The 22231-nt window shown below is 39.8% G+C and overlaps 1 protein-coding gene across 3 annotated transcripts in view; it reads left to right on the top strand.

Moving 5' to 3' along the window:
- LOC126418589 (RNA-binding protein 26) overlaps positions 1-22231 on the top strand; it is a 283506-nt gene that overhangs the window by 245007 nt on the left and 16268 nt on the right. For all 3 annotated transcript variants that reach the window (XM_050085417.1, XM_050085418.1, XM_050085419.1), the window contains one exon: positions 1447-1585. In XM_050085417.1, the coding sequence (XP_049941374.1) occupies positions 1447-1585 (139 nt within the window). The remainder of the gene's footprint in view (positions 1-1446; positions 1586-22231) is intronic.

Raw genomic sequence — 22231 nt, forward strand, 5'->3', positions numbered from 1 at the left:
CAATGAAAATTACATCAGATGTAGTTGGGAGCTTGAGGAAGAAGCATGTAGTTATGGTTTTTCGCTGCATGTTCTAACGTAAAATTGGTGAGAGGTAGAAATGGACCTGTAGGGGGTCTCGATTACTGTGGCTGTTTAAGACCAGGCGTCATATACCAAGATTGAAACTATACGCAGCAAAAATCTGACAGAAGTACACAGCATGGTAAGTGAAGTTTGTGGTGCGTTTATAGTGGACCGTAGTAACATTTCACATTGAGTTAATTGTTTTTGTGGTGGTCATAAGCAGATACTCTTGGTGAAGATCACAGGGTGACTTGTGAGGAGCTCTTTGGAGCCACAGGAATTCCCTCGGCATCAGTATTCCGTATTCTGACAAATGATTTGAAGAAGAAAAAAACTTCAGCAAGATGGTCCCCTCACTGTTTAACTCCTGAGGAGAAGCAGAAATACCTGGACAGTGCAACCTTGCTCAAAAGATTTGAACATGAAGGTCAATGATTGTTGCACTGAATTGTCGGTATCGATGAAACATGGATTAGAGACTTTTAACCAGAGTTGAAATCACAGTCCAATGAGTGGAGAGCTTCAGATTCTCCACATCCAAAAAAATTTCAATGTGCTCAATCAAAGCTCAAGCAAATCATGACTTTTATGTCAAGGAATCATCATGACAGATAGTCCCATGTGAAACAAGTGTCACAACAGTATATTATTGTAACTTCATGCAAAACCTGAGCAGAAAAATGTACAAATCCTGACCTCAGTTGCTCAAGGCTGGGCTGCTCATTCTCATTGACAATGCTAACCCGCATACCACCAATGTTGTAGCCCAAAAATTGCTTGAATATGGATGGAAAGTGTTGCCGCATCCTGCGTGAGTCCACTAAACTTTGACTTTTTCCCAAAGTTTTAAAAATCTATGCGTTGACATCATTATCTTTCTGTAGAAGAGCTTTCTACCACAATTACCCAAGCCATTGGACAGAACAAAGGAAGTGGTGTCCTGGATGGAATAATAGAGCTACCAAGATGTTGGGAATCAGTCATAGAGAAGACTATATTGAAGGACTGTAAAGAGAGATTGAAAAATAAATAAATGAATATGTAAGTAAAAAAATTAGTGTACGTTATTTATGAAATTTCCCTCATAATTCTCTTTTCAAACTTCCCTTCCTAGGCTCACAACCCATTCGTCTCCCTTCCTTGACACATGCCAACTCCATACAAGGTGTTGTTGTACTCCTCTGAACAGTACTGACTGAGAACTAGGTGTGCGACCATGTCAGAAAAAGTTATGCCTTCCTTTCCAAGTGGTTACACTGTGCTAAAAGCTCTGTCAGCTTTCAATGCAAATCTCTCTTAATTAGCAACCACATTTTACATTTCTATTATGAAGAAAGAATCCATTCACAGGTGTGTTACATGATGGAAATCTACTTTCAGATCGGGATCGGTGAGTGGGAGCCTCATGTCGACAGTCCACCTTCACCCTGGGGGCGGCGCCCACCGCCAGGTCGTGCTGGTGGGAGGAGCGGGCAGCGACGGTGGGCTTGATGAGCCTCTTGCTGATGACGAGGAGGAGGTGAGTGTAGTTAGAAGCAGAAACCTCATATTTGGAAGAATGTATGGAAAGCTGTAGAAGTGTTGTTTCTCCTTCCTTCTGCGGCCTTAACCTCAGCAAAGTAATTTGTAATTGACTAGGATTCAGGATTCCACAGTGCAAAACAAAGGTTAGTGTTTACAGCGGTATCACTTCTCATGTCACTGGAGGGTACTATTTCTCCTCACTTCCATATCTGATATAGTAATTGAGAATAAAATCCTTGCCCAACTATAACATAAATCATGCACCTACTTGGGTCAATATAATGCAGCTCCATTCTGTCACAAATGTGTGGGAACAGATTGTAAACAGGATAACTGGTGTCCTTATTGTTGTTTTTTCCTGTTGCATGTAATAGTTCCTCAAGACATGATTCATTATGCGATACCTGGTATGCTGGCTCACCACATTTCTGTGCAACAGACAACACATCGCTTGAATAAACAATAACAACTCTACTGGCACATTTCTAAAATCTCTGGTTATTCTTAAAAAAAATCTTTCTGTATGTCTAAGCCATTTTCCTATACTTGTAGCTGTGCTGTGGAGCCCACACACTCTCGTGAATCTGAGAATAACAGTGAAGGTAACATCAATGTAGTTTCCAGGCCAATTTTTTACTATAAATTCTTGTGGTTAGCAGATTCTTATACCTAAACAACGTTCTTAAAAGTATCATTGACTGGTATTCTGCAGATGGTCTCATCCACAATTTTAAAAAGACACAACATATTAAGTTCTGTTCATCTTGGGATACAACACCATTACATGGCGGAAACATTGAAATGCTTAGGTGTTCATATTGATGAGAATTAAAATTGGAAAAAGTACTTTTTTTAACTCCTAAAACAACTTAGTTCAACCATCATTGCAAATATTGGGGAGAGGCAAATGAGTAAGTTCATATATTTTGCATGTTTTCATTCAGTAATACCATATGGCAGGAGTCAGCAATTGTTTTGGTGTGGGGGGCCAAATTTTGGAAGAGGTGGTTGTCAGATGACTGCACTTTTTAAAATGATTGCAGTCTTTAGTTGATATTATATTTGAGAAAACGTATAAATTTTCCATAAAAATTAAAGAACATAAATAAAGTAAAATAGTGGCAGTATTAATAAATATATTTATTGTACTAATTTCATGTCATCTATAGCTGCAACCACATTTAATCTTAAAATCGGCTTGGTTAGACAGATGTATCCTATCACCCTTTTCTATAATTTTTTTAAGTAAACAGTGAGATTGCTTGTTGAAATTCTCATCACCAACTTGCAGGTTAATGTCTTATCAGAGAGTGCCTAGGGGCCTATATTTACTCTTGTTATTCTTAAAGGTAGAAAAGCTTTGCTCACAAATATATGTAGACTCAAATATAGAGAACATAGTATTTGTATGGAGTGTAGCCATGTATGGAAGTGAAACATGGATGATAAATAGTTTAGACAAGAAGAGAATAGAAGCTTTCGAAATGTGGTGCTACAGAAGAATGCTGAAGATTAGATGGGTAGATCATGTAACTAATGAGGAGGGATTGAATAAATTGGGGAGAAGAGGAATTTGTGGCACAACTTGATTAGAAGAAGGGATCGGTTGGTAGGACATGTTCTGAGGCATCAAGGGATCACCAATTTAGTACTGGAGGGCAGCGTGGAGGGTAACAATCGTAGAGGGAGACCAAGAGATGAATACACTAAACAGATTCAGGAGGATGTAGGCTGCAGTAGGTAATGGGAGATGAAGAAGCTTGCACAGGATAGAGTAGCATGGAGAACTGCATCAAACCAGTCTCAGGACTGAAGACCACAACAACAACATTCCCTGCAAACTTCTAATGATTTGTAAAGGTCAACTAATGTCACACCATTAAACATGTCTTTCATAATGTGTTCCAACTGTGTGTCAGTAAGTAAATGGATAATGCCTTTATGGTCATTCCCATAAGCCACTGCAACTTTGTGTGATTAGTATTCTACACTGCACAGTGTCTATGCATATTGACTTGGCCATCCTAGAGCAAATCCTCGGTCGGGAAGGAAATCTCGGGTCAAGACAGAGTTTTCTGATTGTCTTGGTGGGCCTCAAAAAAAAAAAAAAAAAAAAAAAACCCTAGTGGACTGCTATTGGCCAATGTCGGTCATGTGGAATTATGTTTTGGGGTAACTCATCTGTAAGAAAGACTGACTTCTTTGCTCAAAAATGTGCAATAAGAGTAACTTGAGATGCATACCCACAATCATCTTGTAGACATATGCTTAAAGAGCTGGGGATTCTGTGTGCTGTTTCACAGTATATTTATTCCATCATGAAGTTTATTGTAAATAATCCACCACAATACAGAAGTAGCAATGATGTACATAATTACAATACCAGAAGGAAAAATGGCATTCATTACCCCGCATTAAGGTTGTCTTTATCACAAATATGTATGCACAGTGCTGCAACAAAGATTTTTGATTACTTACCCATGGATACAGAATGTCTGACATAGGAAAATAAAATTTGAAAACAAACTAAAAAAGCTTCTATTCTCTTATCTAAACTATTTGTCGTCCATGTTTCACTTCCTTACATGGCTACTCCATAGAATTATTTCTATTGGGGGAGAATAAGAAGAGGAAGATGAAACTAATCTAACTAATCTGCTATTGGCCAATGTCGGTCATGTGGAATTATGTTTTGGGGTAACTCATCTGTAAGAAAGACTGACTTCCTTGCTCAAAAATGTGCAATAAGAGTAACTTGAGGTGCATACCCACAATCATCTTGTAGACATCTGCTTAAAGAGCTGGGGATTCTGTGTGCTGTTTCACAGTATATTTATTCCATCATGAAGTTTGTTGTAAATAATCCACCACAATACAAAAGTAACAATGATGTACACTCTTTGACATAAAACTCGACCGGCGGCCGGCCGCTTCAGAGGAAAAGTCTGCGCCGATCGTGACTTGGGACAAAAAAACTGGCCAACTCGCTAATTCTCTAAGTCCGGTTTTCTGCACAATCTGGCAACACTGTAGACTGCGCACTTCCTGGAGGAAAACTTGTCCCATGATACAGAAACCCTAGGCTGATTACGCCTGTGGTCTAGCGATAGCGTGCGTTGTTTCTGTTCATAATGTCAGTGGATCGAGAGCAGCTGGCATAAAATATTTTTATAGCCTCTTCTGTCTGAATGCTGAAGACGTAAATGTAATGGTAGCGCAGATTCAATCTATTTCGCTTTCTGACACACCGATATCAAAATTTCATCCAGTAACAATTTTGCGGTAGATTTCTTGCAGACTGTCCTCCTCTGGACGCCGTATGTGGCAAAGCTCCGGGATCCACTGGCTGGCTACCGGCAGCGGCCATGTCGACAGCAGCGGCGCTGCACTCCCCCGTTCTTTATCGAAAGCGCCTGCTACCGCTCATCGCTTTTGATGATTTAAAACGCTTTATTATTAAATGTTGCTCCACAAAAAATGTCTACAATTTCCATTCACGCTCAAAAGCAACCGAGACAGACGCCCTGATTAGTAGGCGGGTATTATATTACATTAATCGGCAAGAGCTGAGTATGGCCCGAAATTAATTTTATAGACTGGGTCGAAATTAAACCACCTCGCTACATTCGATGAATTTTAAATGCTTCATACCTTGTTTCTTTCCCTTTCAAACTCCATTATTTGTGCAACTTTTGGTCAATGTTCGGATGTTTTCGTCAAGCCAGAGTGAGCGTCTGTGGTTTAAAGTGTATTACAGTTCTTGTTTCATTCCTTATGGTAAGTCTATGCGATAAACTGTGTGAATACCTTGCAATGCATGCTCTGTAGCAGTGCAGGAACACTGCACATTTGTTCCATGTATGGGTTCATGAAGTATTTAATGTTGATCGGAAGTGATAGTTAAGGTCATCAGATTTAAACCAGAGAAATTTGTCGTTTTGGAGGTTTCAGACAACGGAAAGGAATTGCTAACGCCGGTGTTAGAAAACGTCTACAGTTAAATGCTATTGCAAAAATTTAGAAGAAGGGAACTATATTAATCAACATGTGCACTTCATAAACAACCTCCTGACATGTTAGACCTATATGACGGACAAAGCTCAAATTTATATCGTTGAGAGTCGGTTTGAATCTTTTCAGGATCTATTTTACTGTGAAGCACCTTGGCATTTGCAAAGCAGACATCCATGATATTAACTTAATTTACTAAGTCGAAATCGGACGAAGATTGATGTTTAAAGGCATTCTTCAGATTTCGTATAAGGAATTTTTACTAGCAGTTTGCAACTCCATTAATTAAAATGGAAAATAAAAGGTTGTAGTCAGCAGCTTCCACCGAGATTGGAACTGCTATGTCATACAGTACGAGCACCACAACGCACAAGGGAACCTCTTTTTTCTCAATTTTGCTTTTTTTCTTTTACTTTTTTTTTAGGATTACACCTTTTTTCTCTCTTATTTTAAAGCCCCTTATGAAAATGGCACTAAAAAAGAAACTAAGTGCCAACGCCACTTTTCATCCTATAACAAAAAAAATCTGGTCCACTTCAGACATTGGCTCCTGACTAAACCTACCCCAGAGAGCTGCCTATATACCAGGGGAAATATGGGAATTCAAGGTTAGGGCTAACCTTAAAAACAAAACAAAATCTTTTTTTTTTTTTTTTTTTTTTTGTGTGCGTGTGTGTGTGTGTGTGTGTGTGTGTGTGTGTGTGTGTGTGTGTGTGTGTGTGTGTAATTGATAAGACGCCTTCTGCGCCCCGCTGGTAATATGTTGAGTCACGTCTTCTCGAAATTGTTGTGTTCCGTTCAATAGTTCAGAAATGTTCATTGGTTCATACAGGAAACCTTCTTCACTCTTGGCTTAACACATTCCAGCTGCGAGGCAGGTCGTGGAAACCACTCCCAAGGAAGTTCGAGAAAAATTATCTGTATTTTGGGTGACGGACAACGACATAATGACGGTCGTTGAAGTATATCCAAAAATCGAGTACAGAGTCTACAGTTTGTCCAAATAGGTAGTGAATGGCATGTCCACGAATCCAATTCACAGCGTTGATCTTTGTCCGAGGAAAATAGTCACGTCCCGGAACTAATAATGAAAGGGGAGTATTCCGATTCAGAATGTCCCGCGTTAGAAAAGCCACAATACGACGAATAACCTCTGAGCTAACGACGCACTGGCGACAACAGATGGACTGTAGTCACTGCGATGTTGCCTGAGCCTCAAAACGCAACCTTAAAACACACAAACAAGTGTTACTTGTGTGAAGAACGCCATTCTTGGAGTCCAGAAATTAAATACACTTTCTAAGTGTCTCATCTTACAGTGGATTATATCGTACGAGTCTTCGATGTGGATAACTAATGTCAAGTGGATTTAGAGAGGCAATGCCGGCCTACACCCGGAAGTAAATGCACTACCAGTGTGTTGACAAATACTTGCTACGACGCTGCCATTTCTCGGCTCTCTTACGAGGCAGCTCTTCAGCGAAATGCTTGTCGTGATTGTCCGATACGATTCTTCAGAGTGGAGACGCGCGCGCACGTTTGTTTTTTATGCGGCGTTCTCCCCTGATGGTTTCTGACGTTGCCTTGTGGGCTATATATACATTTGAGACATTCAATTATCATTAATCCAGAATGCTACAAGTTTCAGCTTCCGGCGTGGTAGAAGGCTGTTGACGCCGACATTATATCATTTCAACTTAGGGACAGCAAAACGGGTCATTCAATGTTTCTCATTTAACATAAAGCGTGAGAGATAATTTTCCGTAACGTTCACAATCATCTAAAAATACAAACGAAGTAAAAATACATCGGAAGCGTATTCGAATTGAATATAATGTAAGATACCAAACGCTATGCACCTCGATGTCGAATTTGTCCACGTGCACTCTTTTGCAGCATACACATAGAACGTCATGATAACCACGAGAATGAAGAAATATGTTGGTAAGGATGGAAGCAAGAAGAGACGCAGTCAACAAATATTCGATTCCTCATGGCATTCGTTTCATTTGAGACGTAAGAAGAGGTAAAGCGGGATATTACTTTCGTTAACACGAAAGATATACCACACATATTGATAACAAGGTTCAAATAGTTCAAATGGCTCTGAGCACTATGGGACTTAACATCTATGGTCATCAGTCCCCCAGAACTTAGAACTACTTAAACCTAACTAACCTAAGGACATCACACAACACCCAGTCATCACGAGGCAGAGAAAATTCCTGACCCCACTGGGAATCGAACCCGGGCGTGGGAAGCGAGAACGCTACCGCACGACCACGAGCTGCGGACTGATAATGAGGAAGTCTGTGTCTTCATACGTTTCCTCCTTGAAATCTGTATGTTCTATTATATACTAAGTAGCCTGATCATTGTTTCAGTAATGTTACCCTCGTGTTTGACCCCGTAACGATGAACAGATTCCAAATGCATGTCTCTGCATGAAAGTAGCTGTTCAAACCCTTCCTGGGTTGCTTTTGGTGTTTTATTGCTTGGAATTCCTGAAGCACACCACTGTGCCTTCCCCCCTCGTGGGTTAGGGCTCAAAACTAAACCGCTTTTTATCCAATGGCATAATTTATTCAGACAGCATCAGCACAAGACTATCAAACAAAGCCTTCCATTTACAGTTGCAACACTCTAACCAGCACTGACCGAAGTGTAATCCACAGTCATGGTCCGAAATTAGCAGCAGTCTGCTACTGTGGCAAAGTCCGTACTACACTTTCGATCCCGCAGCACCGTTTTATCTGGTAACACTGTGTAGTTGCAGAGTTGTGCCTGCATGTCTGTCCTCACACTGTCAACTGTATGTATCTCACTTCTCCTGTAGAAATACAAAACGTGTTGCAGGTTAGTTCCTGGGATAGTAACATTAAATTTGCGTTGTAGACGGCACATGAACGTGGCGACTATCCATATTACTCATCAATATAAAAAGACAATATTATGGGAATTTAGCAGGATTACTGAACATGAATTCTGAAATTGGGTGACTGACCGCACAGGTGCTAAACGTCATCAAGAGTATACGATGTCCTAATCGCATTAGGAATATGAAGATCGTCTTCGACAGCTCGCAACTTTCACATTGCTACTCCACCCTACTCCAGACAACCCTCGGTGGAGTTGCACTACGTTGCCGATGTAATGGAAGGCCTTCAAACAGGCAACAGAGCACATATTGAAAAATACAAGCGAATTCTCTTGCAGCGTAAGCTTATTGTAACTAATCTAAAAATTATTGGAGAGGAACATTGTCCTATTCAAAAAAAGTAAAATGTCTATAATATCAAGTGTACTATAAAAATGATTATACGTAATGGATGATAATGTAAAGCATTAATACCAGATGGTGGGTTCACAACAGTATTGATGCGAAAATAAAACAGAAGTTCGCAAAAATGCAGTTGTGTATTTTCGTACGTTTTCACCTCGAGATGTACAATCGTGCTCAAAAGTATCCGAATGACCTGAATTGCATTTCGCCTGATTCGCATGCAACCGGCATAACGCAGCTGTCTAGCAGGTCCTCTAATCGCTCCTTGGTACAGTCGTTTGACTATTGAAAATGGTTCCAACAAGTCACCACTAGAAAACACTGCTCTGTATCGCAATAACTCAAGATGTAAAGTAATACCACGATACTACAAATATCAGGGAACACCTTATCACAGATAAGACTGTCCTTAAGGCTTGTAAGCTCACATTTATTACAATAAATGACATACCTGAAATGTTACCACTCTCATTATTACGTCAGATTGGTAATGCACGTACTAAGTTCGTCGTATTCATGATTTCCTCTCCAAAGTAACATACCGTACTTATTATTTAACACAAAATGACATTAAAAATTTAAGTTATTCACGAGCAGCTAGTTGAGAATATGTATGAACTTCATATGACAATACGAACCGTCTCGTTCTGCATATGGATTCAAACCCAGGTCATGCAGACTAAGCAAAGATTTCGTGACTGACAGAAACTAACAGTCATTCCTGATTAGGCATACAGAGAGTGATATACCTCGATTTTAGACGGTATCAGTTAGCAAATATCAACTTTAAATTGCATAACGCAAGCATTTTTAACAGATGCTAATCCCTACCCAGTATCTATTATCCCTGTTAACGAACTACGAGAGATGTTAAATATTGCTTCTTCCCAAGTAACTTGCTTGAAATGCCGTGAGGTAAAGCTTTGCGTTGGACACTGATTCGAACCCAGAACCTAATCGGATTGCTATTGAAGCACAGTCAAATGTGACATATCGGATTTTCGCGGCAGTAGCTAGGTGTTTTAACTGAAATGGCGAGATGAAACTTAATTTTTTCCTTCCCAGGCACCAACCCGGCACCTATACCTGTTATATTCTAGAGAAAACGAATGTTAAATATTGCTTTGTTGCACCAGCAGTGACATGTGAGCATTTTTGAACTAGAAATAATATGACGAAGAGTTCAGCGCTCACTGGGAATAGAGCTCCACACATATCGTTGTTGACTACACACAAAGAGACGTCAGCTACCGAATTTTTCTCCACCAGCTGCTCAGAATAACATCTTGAACTTACAGTCATCTCGCAAATAGTTCTGTGTCTCACTGGGAGTTAAAAACGTCAGATATCGTTAGTGTTGACAACGAATGAAAATACATTAAAAATCAAAATTATTATCCACCAGCAGAAAGGTGTTCTCATGCTAGAGCTTGATAACACATAATTAAATCTTTAGTACCGGGCCAGGATTCGATCCCATTCACACGTAATATGTGGAGATGTTGAGGAATCTGCAGTTTTGAACAAACAACAAATTGTAGCCGAGCTGTATTGTCACGAAGGGATCAAATTCCGTGTTAAGGGCGGTCTGAGTTGCATTCCCAGTTCAGAACCAATTTTATCGACATACAGAAGCTCAGATAAAAGATGGAATAAGTGTCCTGTGACCATACATAGCGTTTGTTTCGTCACTTGAAATAAATAACTAGTATAAGAAAGGTTACTGGTGATAGAGATTCTACATGTCGCCACTCCAGACTTTATTGTGGTTCAACCTACCGTCTACTTGGTAGAGAAGGAATATCATCTTTAATGTGAATTTTCAGATCACACTGCCATTATATCTTCTTCACTTGGTGTAGAATGGAATCTGTCTCTCCCCAGAAGTCAAGACCTGGCCATATGCATAATCTCACAGTGCTGTGGAATCCAAAAGTTCTGGAGGAATAGTTGTCGATCTCTGGAGCTGTTGTAGCTACGTGTCAGCTAGTAGCGTAGATAAGATGTCGCGAGTTCGAATACATTCAGTGCTACATTTTTTAAAACGCAATTCTGCTGTCTGCTGAAGTTATCAATCTAATGGAACTTTGAACATAATTCCCTTCACTTCTCAACCCAAAGTAGCCGCATGTGGAAAAGGGCTAACTACTGTGACATTTTGTTCTATTCAGGTTTAATAGACAGCAGGCAGCAGATGCATCTCGAAGATGTGTAGGGAGAGTGCATCGTGCCATAATATGTCAGAAACGTATTTTCTACGTTAGCTGTCATGTGGTAGTGGGATTTTATTCTTCTTCAAACTTTGTTTGACAGCTTTCAAATGGGTTCAAATGGCTCTGAGCACTATGCGACTTAACTTCTAAGGTCATCAGTCGCCTGGAACTTAGGTTAGTTAGGTTTAATTAGTTCTAAGGACATCACACACATCCATGCCCGAGGCAGGATTCGAACCTGCGACCGTAGCAGTCGCTCGGTTCCAGACTGCAGCGCCTAGAACCGCACGGCCACTCTGGCCGGCTGTTTGACAGCTTTAACTCAGAACAAGTTTTCTACATGCATGTAATCAATAAATTGCATGTGCATTGTCAGACTGTCATAAGTAACATCAGAGAATTCGCATATATCGTTGATGATTAATTTCTCTCTCATGTTTACTATTGTTTTAACAACACTAAAGGAAACCTTACGAAAATTGTGCACTGTATTATAAGAAATGAAATAAAACTAACCACGATTACCTTACGATGAAAGTCTGTTTTAATAAAACCGAGTATCTGTACACAAGCGTGCCTCTATCGACACGAATTAGTAAAATACTACTCACTTAGATTTTGATTGGGTCTGTGTTTAATTGGTATCCTGTGTCATACTCAAGAAGTATGCAAATGTGGCATTTCATAAATATAGTTCCGTATTCCTAGAAACCCTACCTTAAGTATTAGTTACTTACTCACGAACAGTAAGATGTGTGCGTGTTTGACCAGAAATAACAACACCTGTTGTGTTTTTGGCAACACATGAACAGACATTAAAAATGCGCGTCAATTTTCACTAGCAGGTGGGTGTGCACTTGATAGAGCTTGAAATGAAATTATGAATATTTTTGTACTGGATCAGGGTTCAGACCCACATACTTAACCTTTGGAGGAGACCTAGAGATGATTGCAGTCTTGGGAAAAGGAACGAAATGATTGAACTATACTGTTCCGAGAGATTCAGATCCTCGAAAGAGGAGATATGGATTCGAATCACAGTCCAGCACCAAATTTTTCAACGTCTCTAGTTCAATCAAGTACAAGTAAAATAAGAGCCTTGTCCCTTTAAATGGCTATCGGTTCATCAAATAAAATAAAATTTTCTAATGTAAGTAAGTTTACTGGCGACTGTATTTCTGTTTACCATGACTTCTGCTATGTCATTTCCCAACGTAAATCGGCTCTGCCCAGTTGGTAATGAAGGAACGTGATGCCTGATGCGGATTCTGGATTATAACGTCTTTCTCTTGAGGTTACCAGAGGTAAGGTAAATCTGTTTGTGCCTCTTAAAAGTAAATGCCTGAACCCACGCATTGCACCTTGATAGTTCGTTCCACCAGACCATTGTGGCCACATTTCCCAGCCCCAGGGGTGTGCTGTAACAGATGATGTGCTGAGCTTACAAAATTAGTCACGGTGAAAAAAATGCGAGTATATTAAATGGTTTAGCAGAAGCAAGCTTATGACGCATAGATTATGCTATTCTCATGTCAGCAGGATGTAAAGACGTTTCTAGGCATCATAGGCTGGATGTGAAGCCATTTTGATTTTTCACAAATTCAGCAAATTTCTTAGTTCGAGGAAATCCACTGTGAAGTGTGAAGTTGCCGGATAATTTGATTATTACTTTTATTATTACTATCATTTTATTCATACCACTGCTGGTACACAAGTGCTTGAAGATCATTTAATGCCTTTTGGTCGCTATAGAAGTAGTTTCCCAAGAACAGGTTCTTTCCCTGTCTACGGAATCCTTTTCATGTTAATATCAAACATCAGCAATTACTCGTAGATTACATTCAAACTAAAGTAATTGACGAAGACGTTACTTGATAACAAAAACACGCTGCCTTTCTTCATTTACTTGCGCTATCGAGTACTGACAAACCAAAAGGCAAGAGATCTTACTGCCTTCCGATATACGTCGCTGTCAGTTCTTCCACATGATTTGGTCGACATGACCTGTTTCAAGTTGTGTATGACAGACAATGTTTTAGAAAATCTATTGTTTCCCTTTGAAATAAACAGAAGTATTTTCATTCTAAGCTGTGCAAGTACAAAATTTTCGCAATGTTAGTTCAAATTTAATATTCGCTTCTATAACGTAGGAAAATATTTCACAGTTGCAAAACTCGCATCCGAAACATTGACCTTACACTTAGTCGCTGACCATAAATTCTAGCTCAGAGTGACACCAGTTTAAATAACCTAATGTAGCGAAGACTGTTTGCCAGGGCTCTTTCTCACCGGAAAATTCGCAATTCACTCCTTGGGCTCCATAAGTACACTGTAACAGTAATTTCTGTGTGAAATTTGTCAGTAAGCTTTTGCCTTCCAACCGGCGAAATACGGCAGAGTACGTCCGGTAAATAATTCACAAACCACGATTTAGTACCGATAAGACAATTTCTTTAAACATTGGTAAAGCTGAGGGAATTTAGTTTCTGCTTAAATCGTCTTAAGCAGCAACGTTCACAGATATCTCAAATAGGAAAAAGCTCATTATCCAGTTACGAAGGTTGTAAAACAAACTTCCCACAGTTTGTGTCAGGTTGATCTTTTCGTCTGATAACACTGCTTAAGTATTTTGTCTAAGAGGTATCACAAGTAGTGTTCCTGTAGCTGTGGGAATCATTGGTTGAAAACGAGTTTAACACCAATGGGTACAGTGTTGCTAAATATTCAGAATTATTATCAACCTAAGTCTGAGTTCGTCCACAAACTGAGGCGTATTTATAATATTGAAGCTAGACTGTGTATCCTTGTCTTCCTTGAGTGGTCATTGGAAGGCGTTTACACACACGTATACAATACTACGAATACTTCCAACGCTATGGTTAACGTTGCTCTCATAAACTACTTTTGTTTTTTTAATTCTTCTGGGTCTTTAGCGTGCGATATGTGTTGTAGATACAGTCTTAGAACAAAAAATTGACCGCCGAGTCGTTCACATAAGGTGGACAATACAGTCATGCTCCTCTCAGAATTCTATGTCTGGCAATATGCTCATTCTGGCAACATGTAGACTGCAGCACTTCCCAGAGGAAGTCTTGACTACAGTCTTAGTACCCTACTCTTGACTACGACCGTAGCCTTGAGGTAAAACGCGAGACCAGCTAATATGATATTGTAGATTCGCTTGAATTACACTCATAGCTTTAGCACCGAGAGGAAAGGGGCGATAAAAATTTTGTCGATACGTGCTTTCGGTCGCCAGACGTCATATTAGCTGGTCTCGCCTTTTACCTCAAGACTACGGTTGTGTTCCAGCAGCGGTATGAATCAAATGATAGTAATAATGACAGTAATAATCGAATTATCCAGCAACTTCACACTTCACAGTGGATTTTCTCGAACTAAGAAATTTGCTGAATTTGTGAAAAATCAAAATTGCTTCACACCCAGCCTATGATGCCTAGAAGAGTCTTTACATCCTGCTGACATGAGAATAGCATAATCTATGCGTCATAAGCTTGCTTCTGCTAAACCATTTAATATACTCGCATTTTTTCCACCGTGACTAATTTTGTAAGCTAAGCACATCATCCGTTACAGCACACTCCTGGGGCTGGGAAATGTGGCCACAATGGTCTGGTGGAACGAACTATCAAAGTGCAATGCGTGGGTTCAGGCATTTACTTTTAAGAGGCACAAACAGATTTACTTTACCTCTGGTAACCTCAAGAGAAAGACGTTATAATCCAGAATCCGCATTAGGCATCACGTTCCTTCATTAACAACTGGGCAGAGCCGATTTACGTTGGGAAATGACATAGCAGAAGTCATGGTAAACAGAAATACAGTCGCCAGTAAACTTACTTACATTAGAAAATTTTATTTTATTTGATGAACCGATAGCCATTTAAAGGGACAAGGCTCTTATTTTACTTGTACTTGATTGAACTAGAGATGTTGAAAAATTTGGTGCTGGACTGTGATTCGAATCCGTATCTCCTCTTTCGAGGATCTGAATCTCTCGGAACAGTTCCCAAGACTGCAATCATCTCTAGGTCTCCTCCAAAGGTTAAGTATGTGGGTCTGAACCCTGATCCAGTACAAAAATATTCATAATTTCATTTCAAGCTCTATCAAGTGCACACCCACCTGCTAGTGAAAATTGACGCGCATTTTTAATGTCTGTTCATGTGTTGCCAAAATCGCAACAGGTGTCGTTATTTCTGGTCAAACACGCACACATCTTACTGTTCGTGAGTAAGTAACTGATACTTAAGGTAGGGTTTCTAGGAATACGTAACTATATTTATGAAATGCCACATTTGCATACTTCTTGAGTATGACACAGCATACCAATGAAACACAGACCCAATCAAAATCTAAGTGAGTAGTATTTTACTAATTCGTGTCGATAGAGGCATGCTTGTGTACAGATACTCGGTTTTATTAAAACAGACTTTCATCGTAAGGTAATCGTGGTTAGTTTTATTTCATTTCTTATAATACAGTGCACAATTTTCGTAAGGTTTCCTTTAGTGTTGTTAAAACAATAATAAACATGAGAGAGAAATTAATCATCAACGATATATGCGAATTCTCTGATGTTACTTATGACAGTCTGACAATGCACATGCAATTTATTGATTACATGCATGTAGAAAACTAGTTCTGAGTTAAAGCTGTCAAACAGCCGGCCGGAGTGGCCATGCGGTTCTAGGCGCTGCAGTCTGGAACCGAGCGACTGCTACGGTCGCAGGTTCGAATCCTGCCTCGGGCATGGATGTGTGTGATGTCCTTAGGTTAGTTAGGTTTCATTAGTTCTAAATTCCAGGCGACTGATGACCTTAGAAGTTAAGTCGCATAGTGCTCAGAGCCATTTGAACCCATTTGAAAGCTGTCAAACAAAGTTTGAAGAAGAATAAAATCCCACTACCACATGACAGCTAACGTAGAAAATACGTTTCTGACATATTATGGCACGATGCACTCTCCCTACACATCTTCGAGATGCATCTGCTGCCTGCTGTCTATTAAACCTGAATAGAACAAAATGTCACAGTAGTTAGCCCTTTTCCACATGCGGCTACTTTGGGTTGAGAAGTGAAGGGAATTATGTTCAAAGTTCCATTAGATTGATAACTTCAGCAGACAGCAGAATTGCGTTTTAAAAAATGTAGCACTGAATGTATTCGAACTCGCGACATCTTATCTACGCTACTAGTTGACACGTAGCTACAACAGCTCCAGAGATCGACAACTATTCCTCCAGAACTTTTGGATTCCACAGCACTGTGAGATTATGCATATGGCCAGGTCTTGACTTCTGGGGAGAGACAGATTCCATTCTACACCAAGTGAAGAAGATATAATGGCAGTGTGATCTGAAAATTCACATTAAAGATGATATTCCTTCTCTACCAAGTAGACGGTAGGTTGAACCACAATAAAGTCTGGAGTGGCGACATGTAGAATCTCTATCACCAGTAACCTTTCTTATACTAGTTATTTATTTCAAGTGACGAAACAAACGCTATGTATGGTCACAGGACACTTATTCCATCTTTTATCTGAGCTTCTGTATGTCGATAAAATTGGTTCTGAACTGGGAATGCAACTCAGATCGCCCTTAACACGGAATTTGATCCCTTCGTGACAATACAGCTCGGCTACAATTTGTTGTTTGTTCAAAACTGCAGATTCCTCAACATCTCCACATATTACGTGTGAATGGGATCGAATCCTGGCCCGGTACTAAAGATTTAATTATGTGTTATCAAGCTCTAGCATGAGAACACCTTTCTGCTGGTGGATAATAATTTTGATTTTTAATGTATTTTCATTCGTTGTCAACACTAACGATATCTGACGTTTTTAACTCCCAGTGAGACACAGAACTATTTGCGAGATGACTGTAAGTTCAAGATGTTATTCTGAGTAGCTGGTGGAGAAAAATTCGGTAGCTGACGTCTCTTTGTGTGTAGTCAACAACGATATGTGTGGAGCTCTATTCCCAGTGAGCGCTGAACTCTTCGTCATATTATTTCTAGTTCAAACATGCTCACATGTCACTGCTGGTGCAACAAAGCCATATTTAACGTTCGTTTTCTCTAGAATATAACAGGTATAGGTGCCAGGTTGGTGCCTGGGAAGGAATAAATTAATGTTTCGTCTCGTCATTTCAACACCTAGCTACTGCCGCAAAAATCCGATATGTCATATTTGACTGTGCTTCAATAGCAATCCGATTAGGTTCTGGGTTCGAATCCGTGTCCAACACAAAGCTTTACCTCACGGCATTTCAAGTAAGTTACTTGTGAAGAAGCAATATTTAACATCTCTCGTAGCTCGTTAACAGGACAATAGATGCTGGGTAGGGATTCGCATCTGTTAATAATGCTTGCATTATGCAAATTAAAGTTGATATTTGCTAACTGATACTGTCTAAAATAGAGGTATATCACTCTCTGTATGCCTAATCAGGAATGACTGTTAGTTTCTGTCAGTCACGAAATCTTTGCTTAGTCTGCATGACCTGGGTTTGAATCCATATGCAGAATGAGACGGTTCGTCGTGTCATTTGAAGTTCATACATATTCTCAACTAGCTGCTCGTGATTAACTTAAATTTTTAATGTCATTTTGTGTTAAATAATAAGTACGGTATGTTACTTTGAAGAGGAAATCATGAATACGACGAACTTAGTACGTGCATTACAAATCTGACGTAATAATGAGAGTGGTAATATTTCAGGTATGTCATTTATTGTAATAAATGTGAGCTTACAAGCCTTAAGGACAGTCTATCTGTGATAAGGTGTTCCCTGATATTTGTAGTATCGTGGTATTACTTTACATCTTGAGTTATTGCGATACAGAGCAGTGTTTTCTAGTGGTGACTTGTTGGAACCATTTTCAATAGTCAAACGACTGTACCAGGGAGCGATTAGAGGACCTGCTAGACATCTGTGTTATGCCGGTTGCATGCAAATCAGCCGAAATGCAATTCAGGTCGTTCGGATACTTTTGAGCACGACTGTACATCTCGAGGTGAAAACGTACGAAAATACACAACTGCATTTTTGCGAACTTCTGTTTTATTTTCACATCAATACTGTTGTGAACCCACCATCTGGTATCAATGCTTTACATTATCATCCATTATATATAATCATTTTTATAGTACACTTGATATTATAGATAAGTAGGACACAAGACAGGACATAGATAATGTCCGTTAGACGTCAGCAGTGTGTAACATTTTACTTTTTTTGAATAGGACAATGTTCCTCTCCAATAATTTTTAGATTAGTTACAATAAGCTTACACTGCAAGAGAATTCGCTTGTATTTTTCAATATGTGCTCTGTTGTCTGTTTGAAGGCCTTTCCATTACATCGGCAACGTAGTGCAACTCCACCGAGGGCTGTCTGGAGTAGGGTGGAGATAGCAATGTGAAAGTTGCGAGCTGTCGAAGACGATCTTCATATTCCTAATGCGATTAGGGCATCGTATACTCTTGACGACGTTTAGCACCTTTGCGGTCAGTCACCCAATTTCAGAATTCATGTTCAGTAATCCTGCTAAATTCCCATAATATTGTCTCTTTATATTGATGAGTAATATGGATAGTCGCCACGTTCATGTGCCGTCTACAACGCAAATTTAATGTTACTATCCCAGGAACTAACCTGCAACACGTTTTGTATTTCTACAGGAGAAGTGAGATACATACAGTTGACAGTGTGAGGACAGACATGCAGGCACAACTCTGCAACTACACAGTGTTACCAGATAAAACGGTGCTGCGGGATTGAAAGTGTAGTACGGACTTTGCCACAGTAGCAGACTGCTGCTAATTTCGGACCATGACTGTGGATTACACTTCGGTCAGTGCTGGTTAGAGTGTTGCAACTGTAAATGGAAGGCTTTGTTTGATAGTCTTGTGCTGATGCTGTCTGAATAAATTATGCCATTGGATAAAAAGCGGTTTAGTTTTGAGCCCTAACCCACGAGGGGGGAAGGCACAGTGGTGTGCTTCAGGAATTCCAAGCAATAAAACACCAAAAACAACCCAGGAAGGGTTTGAACTGCTACTTTCATGCAGAGACATGCATTTGGAATCTGTTCATCGTTACGGGGTCAAACAAGAGGGTAACATTACTGAAACAATGATCAGGCTACTTAGTATATAATAGAGCATACAGATTTCAAGTAGGAAACGTATGAAGACACAGACTTCCTCGTTATCAGTCCGCAGCTCGTGGTCGTGCGGTAGTGTTCTCGCTTCCCGCGCCCGGGTTCGATTCCCGGTGGGGTCAGGGATTTTCTCTGCCTCGTGATGACTGGGTGTTGTGTGATGTCCTTAGGTTAGTTAGGTTTAAGTAGTTCTAAGTTCTGGGGGACTGATGACCATAGATGTTAAGTCCCATAGTGCTCAGAGCCATTTGAACCATTTGAACCTTGTTATCAATATGTGCGGCATACCTTTCATGTTAACGAAAGTAATATCCCGCTTTACCTCTTCTTACGTCTCAAATGAAACGAATGCCATGAGGAATCGAATATTTGTTGACTGCGTCTCTTCTTGCTTCCATCCTTACCAACATATTTCTTCATTCTCGTGGTAATCATGACGTTCTATGTGTATGCTGCAAAAGATTGCACGTGGACAAATTCGACATCGAGGTGCAAAGTGTTTGGTATCTTACATTATATTCAATTCGAATAAGCTTCCGATGTATTTTACTTCGTTTGTATTTTTAGATGATTGTTAACGTTACGGAAAATTATCTCTCACGCTTTATGTTAAATGAGAAACATTGAATGACCCGTTTTGCTGTCCCTAAGTTGAAATGATATAATGTCTGCGTCAACAGCCTTCTACCACGCCGGAAGCTGAAACTTGTAGCATTCTGGATTAATGATAATTGAATGTCTCAAATGTATATATAGCCCACAAGGCAACGTCAGAAACCATCAGGGGAGAACACCGCATAAAAACCAAACGTGCGCGCACGTCTCCACTCTGAAGAACCGTATCGGACAATCACGACAAGCATTTCGCTGAAGAGCTGCCTCGTAAGAGAGCTGAGAAATGGCAGCGTCGTAGCAAGTATTTGTCAACACACTGGTAGTGCATTTACTTCGGGGTGTTGGCCGGTATTGCCTCGCTAAATTCACTTGACATTAGTTTTCCACATCGAACACTCGTACGATATAATCCACTGTAAGATGAGACACTTAGAAAGTGTATTTAATTTCTGCACTCCAAGAACGCCATTCTTCACATAAGTAACACCTGTTTGTGTGTTTTAAGGTTGCGTTTTGAGGCTCAGGCAACATCGCAGTGACTATAGTCCATCAGTTGTCGCCAATGCGTCGTTAGCTCAGAGGTTATTCGTCGTATTGTGGCTTTTCTAACGCGGGACATTCTGAATCGGAATACTCCCCTTTCATTATTAGTTCCGGGACGTGACTATTTTCCTCGGACAAAGACCAATGCTGTGAATTGGATTTGTGGACATGCCATTCACTACCTATTTGGACAAACTGTAGACTCTGTACTTCATTTTTGGACATACCTCAACTACCGTCATTATGTCGTTGTCCATCACCCAAAATACAGATAATTTTTCTCGAACTTCCTTGGGAGTGGTTTCCACGACCTGCCTCGCAGCTGCTATGTGTTAAGCCAAGAGTGAAGAAGGTTTCCTGTTTGAACCAATGAACATTTCTGAACTATTGAACGGAACACATCAATTTCGAGAAGACGTGATTCAACATATTACCAGCGGGGCGCAGAAGGCGTCTTATCAATTACACAACGAAATAAACAAAAAAAAAAAAAAAGAAAATAAAAATAAAATTCAGAAAAAGGAAGATTTTGTTTTGTTTTTAAGGATAGCCCTAACCTTGAATTCCCATATTTCCCCTGGTATATAGGCAGCTCTCTGGGGTAGGTTTAGTCAGGAGCCAATGTCTGAAGTGGACCAGATTTTTTTTTGTTATAGGATGAAAAGTGGCGTTGGCACTTAGTTTCTTTTTTAGTGCCATTTTCATAAGGGGCTTTAAAATAAGAGAGAAAAAAGGTGTAATCCTAAAAAAAAAGTAAAAGAAAAAAAGAAAAATTGAGAAAAAAGAGGTTCCCTTGTGCGTTGTGGTGCTCGTACTGTATGACATAGCAGTTCCAATCTCGGTGGAAGCTGCTGACTACAACCTTTTATTTTCCATTTTAATTAATGGATTTGCAAACTGCTAGTAAAAATTCCTTATACGAAATCTGAAGAATGCCTTTAAACATCAATCTTCGTCCGATTTCGACTTAGTAAATTAAGTTAATATCATGGATGTCTGCTTTGCAAATGCCAAGGTGCTTCACAGTAAAATAGATCCTGAAAAGATTCAAACCGACTCTCAACGATATAAATTTGAGCTTTGTCCGTCATATAGGTCTAACATGTCAGGAGGTTGTTTATGAAGTGCACATGTTGATTAATATAGTTCCCTTCTTCTAAATTTTTGCAATAGCATTTAACTGTAGACGTTTTCTAACACCGGCGTTAGCAATTCCTTTCCGTTGTCTGAAACCTCCAAAACGACAAATTTCTCTGGTTTAAATCTGATGACCTTAACTATCACTTCCGATCAACATTAAATACTTCATGAACCCATACATGGAACAAATGTGCAGTGTTCCTGCACTGCTACAGAGCATGCATTGCAAGGTATTCACACAGTTTATCGCATAGACTTACCATAAGGAATGAAACAAGAACTGTAATACACTTTAAACCACAGACGCTCACTCTGGCTTGACGAAAACATCCGAACATTGACCAAAAGTTGCACAAATAATGGAGTTTGAAAGGGAAAGAAACAAACAAGGTATGAAGCATTTAAAATTCATCGAATGTAGCGAGGTGGTTTAATTTCGTCCCAGTCTATAAAATTAATTTCGGGCCATACTCAGCTCTCGCTGATTAATGTACGAGTAATATAATACCCGCCTACTAATCAGGGCGTCTGTCTCCGTTGCTTTTGAGCATGATTGGAAGTTGTAGACATTTTCTGTGGAGCAACATTTAATAATAAAGCGTTTTAAATCATCAAAAGCGATGAGCGGTAGCAGGCGCTTTCGAT

The sequence above is a fragment of the Schistocerca serialis genome, chromosome 9, assembly GCF_023864345.2.
Source record: "Schistocerca serialis cubense isolate TAMUIC-IGC-003099 chromosome 9, iqSchSeri2.2, whole genome shotgun sequence".
In the NCBI taxonomy this organism is placed as follows: domain Eukaryota; kingdom Metazoa; phylum Arthropoda; class Insecta; order Orthoptera; family Acrididae; genus Schistocerca; species Schistocerca serialis.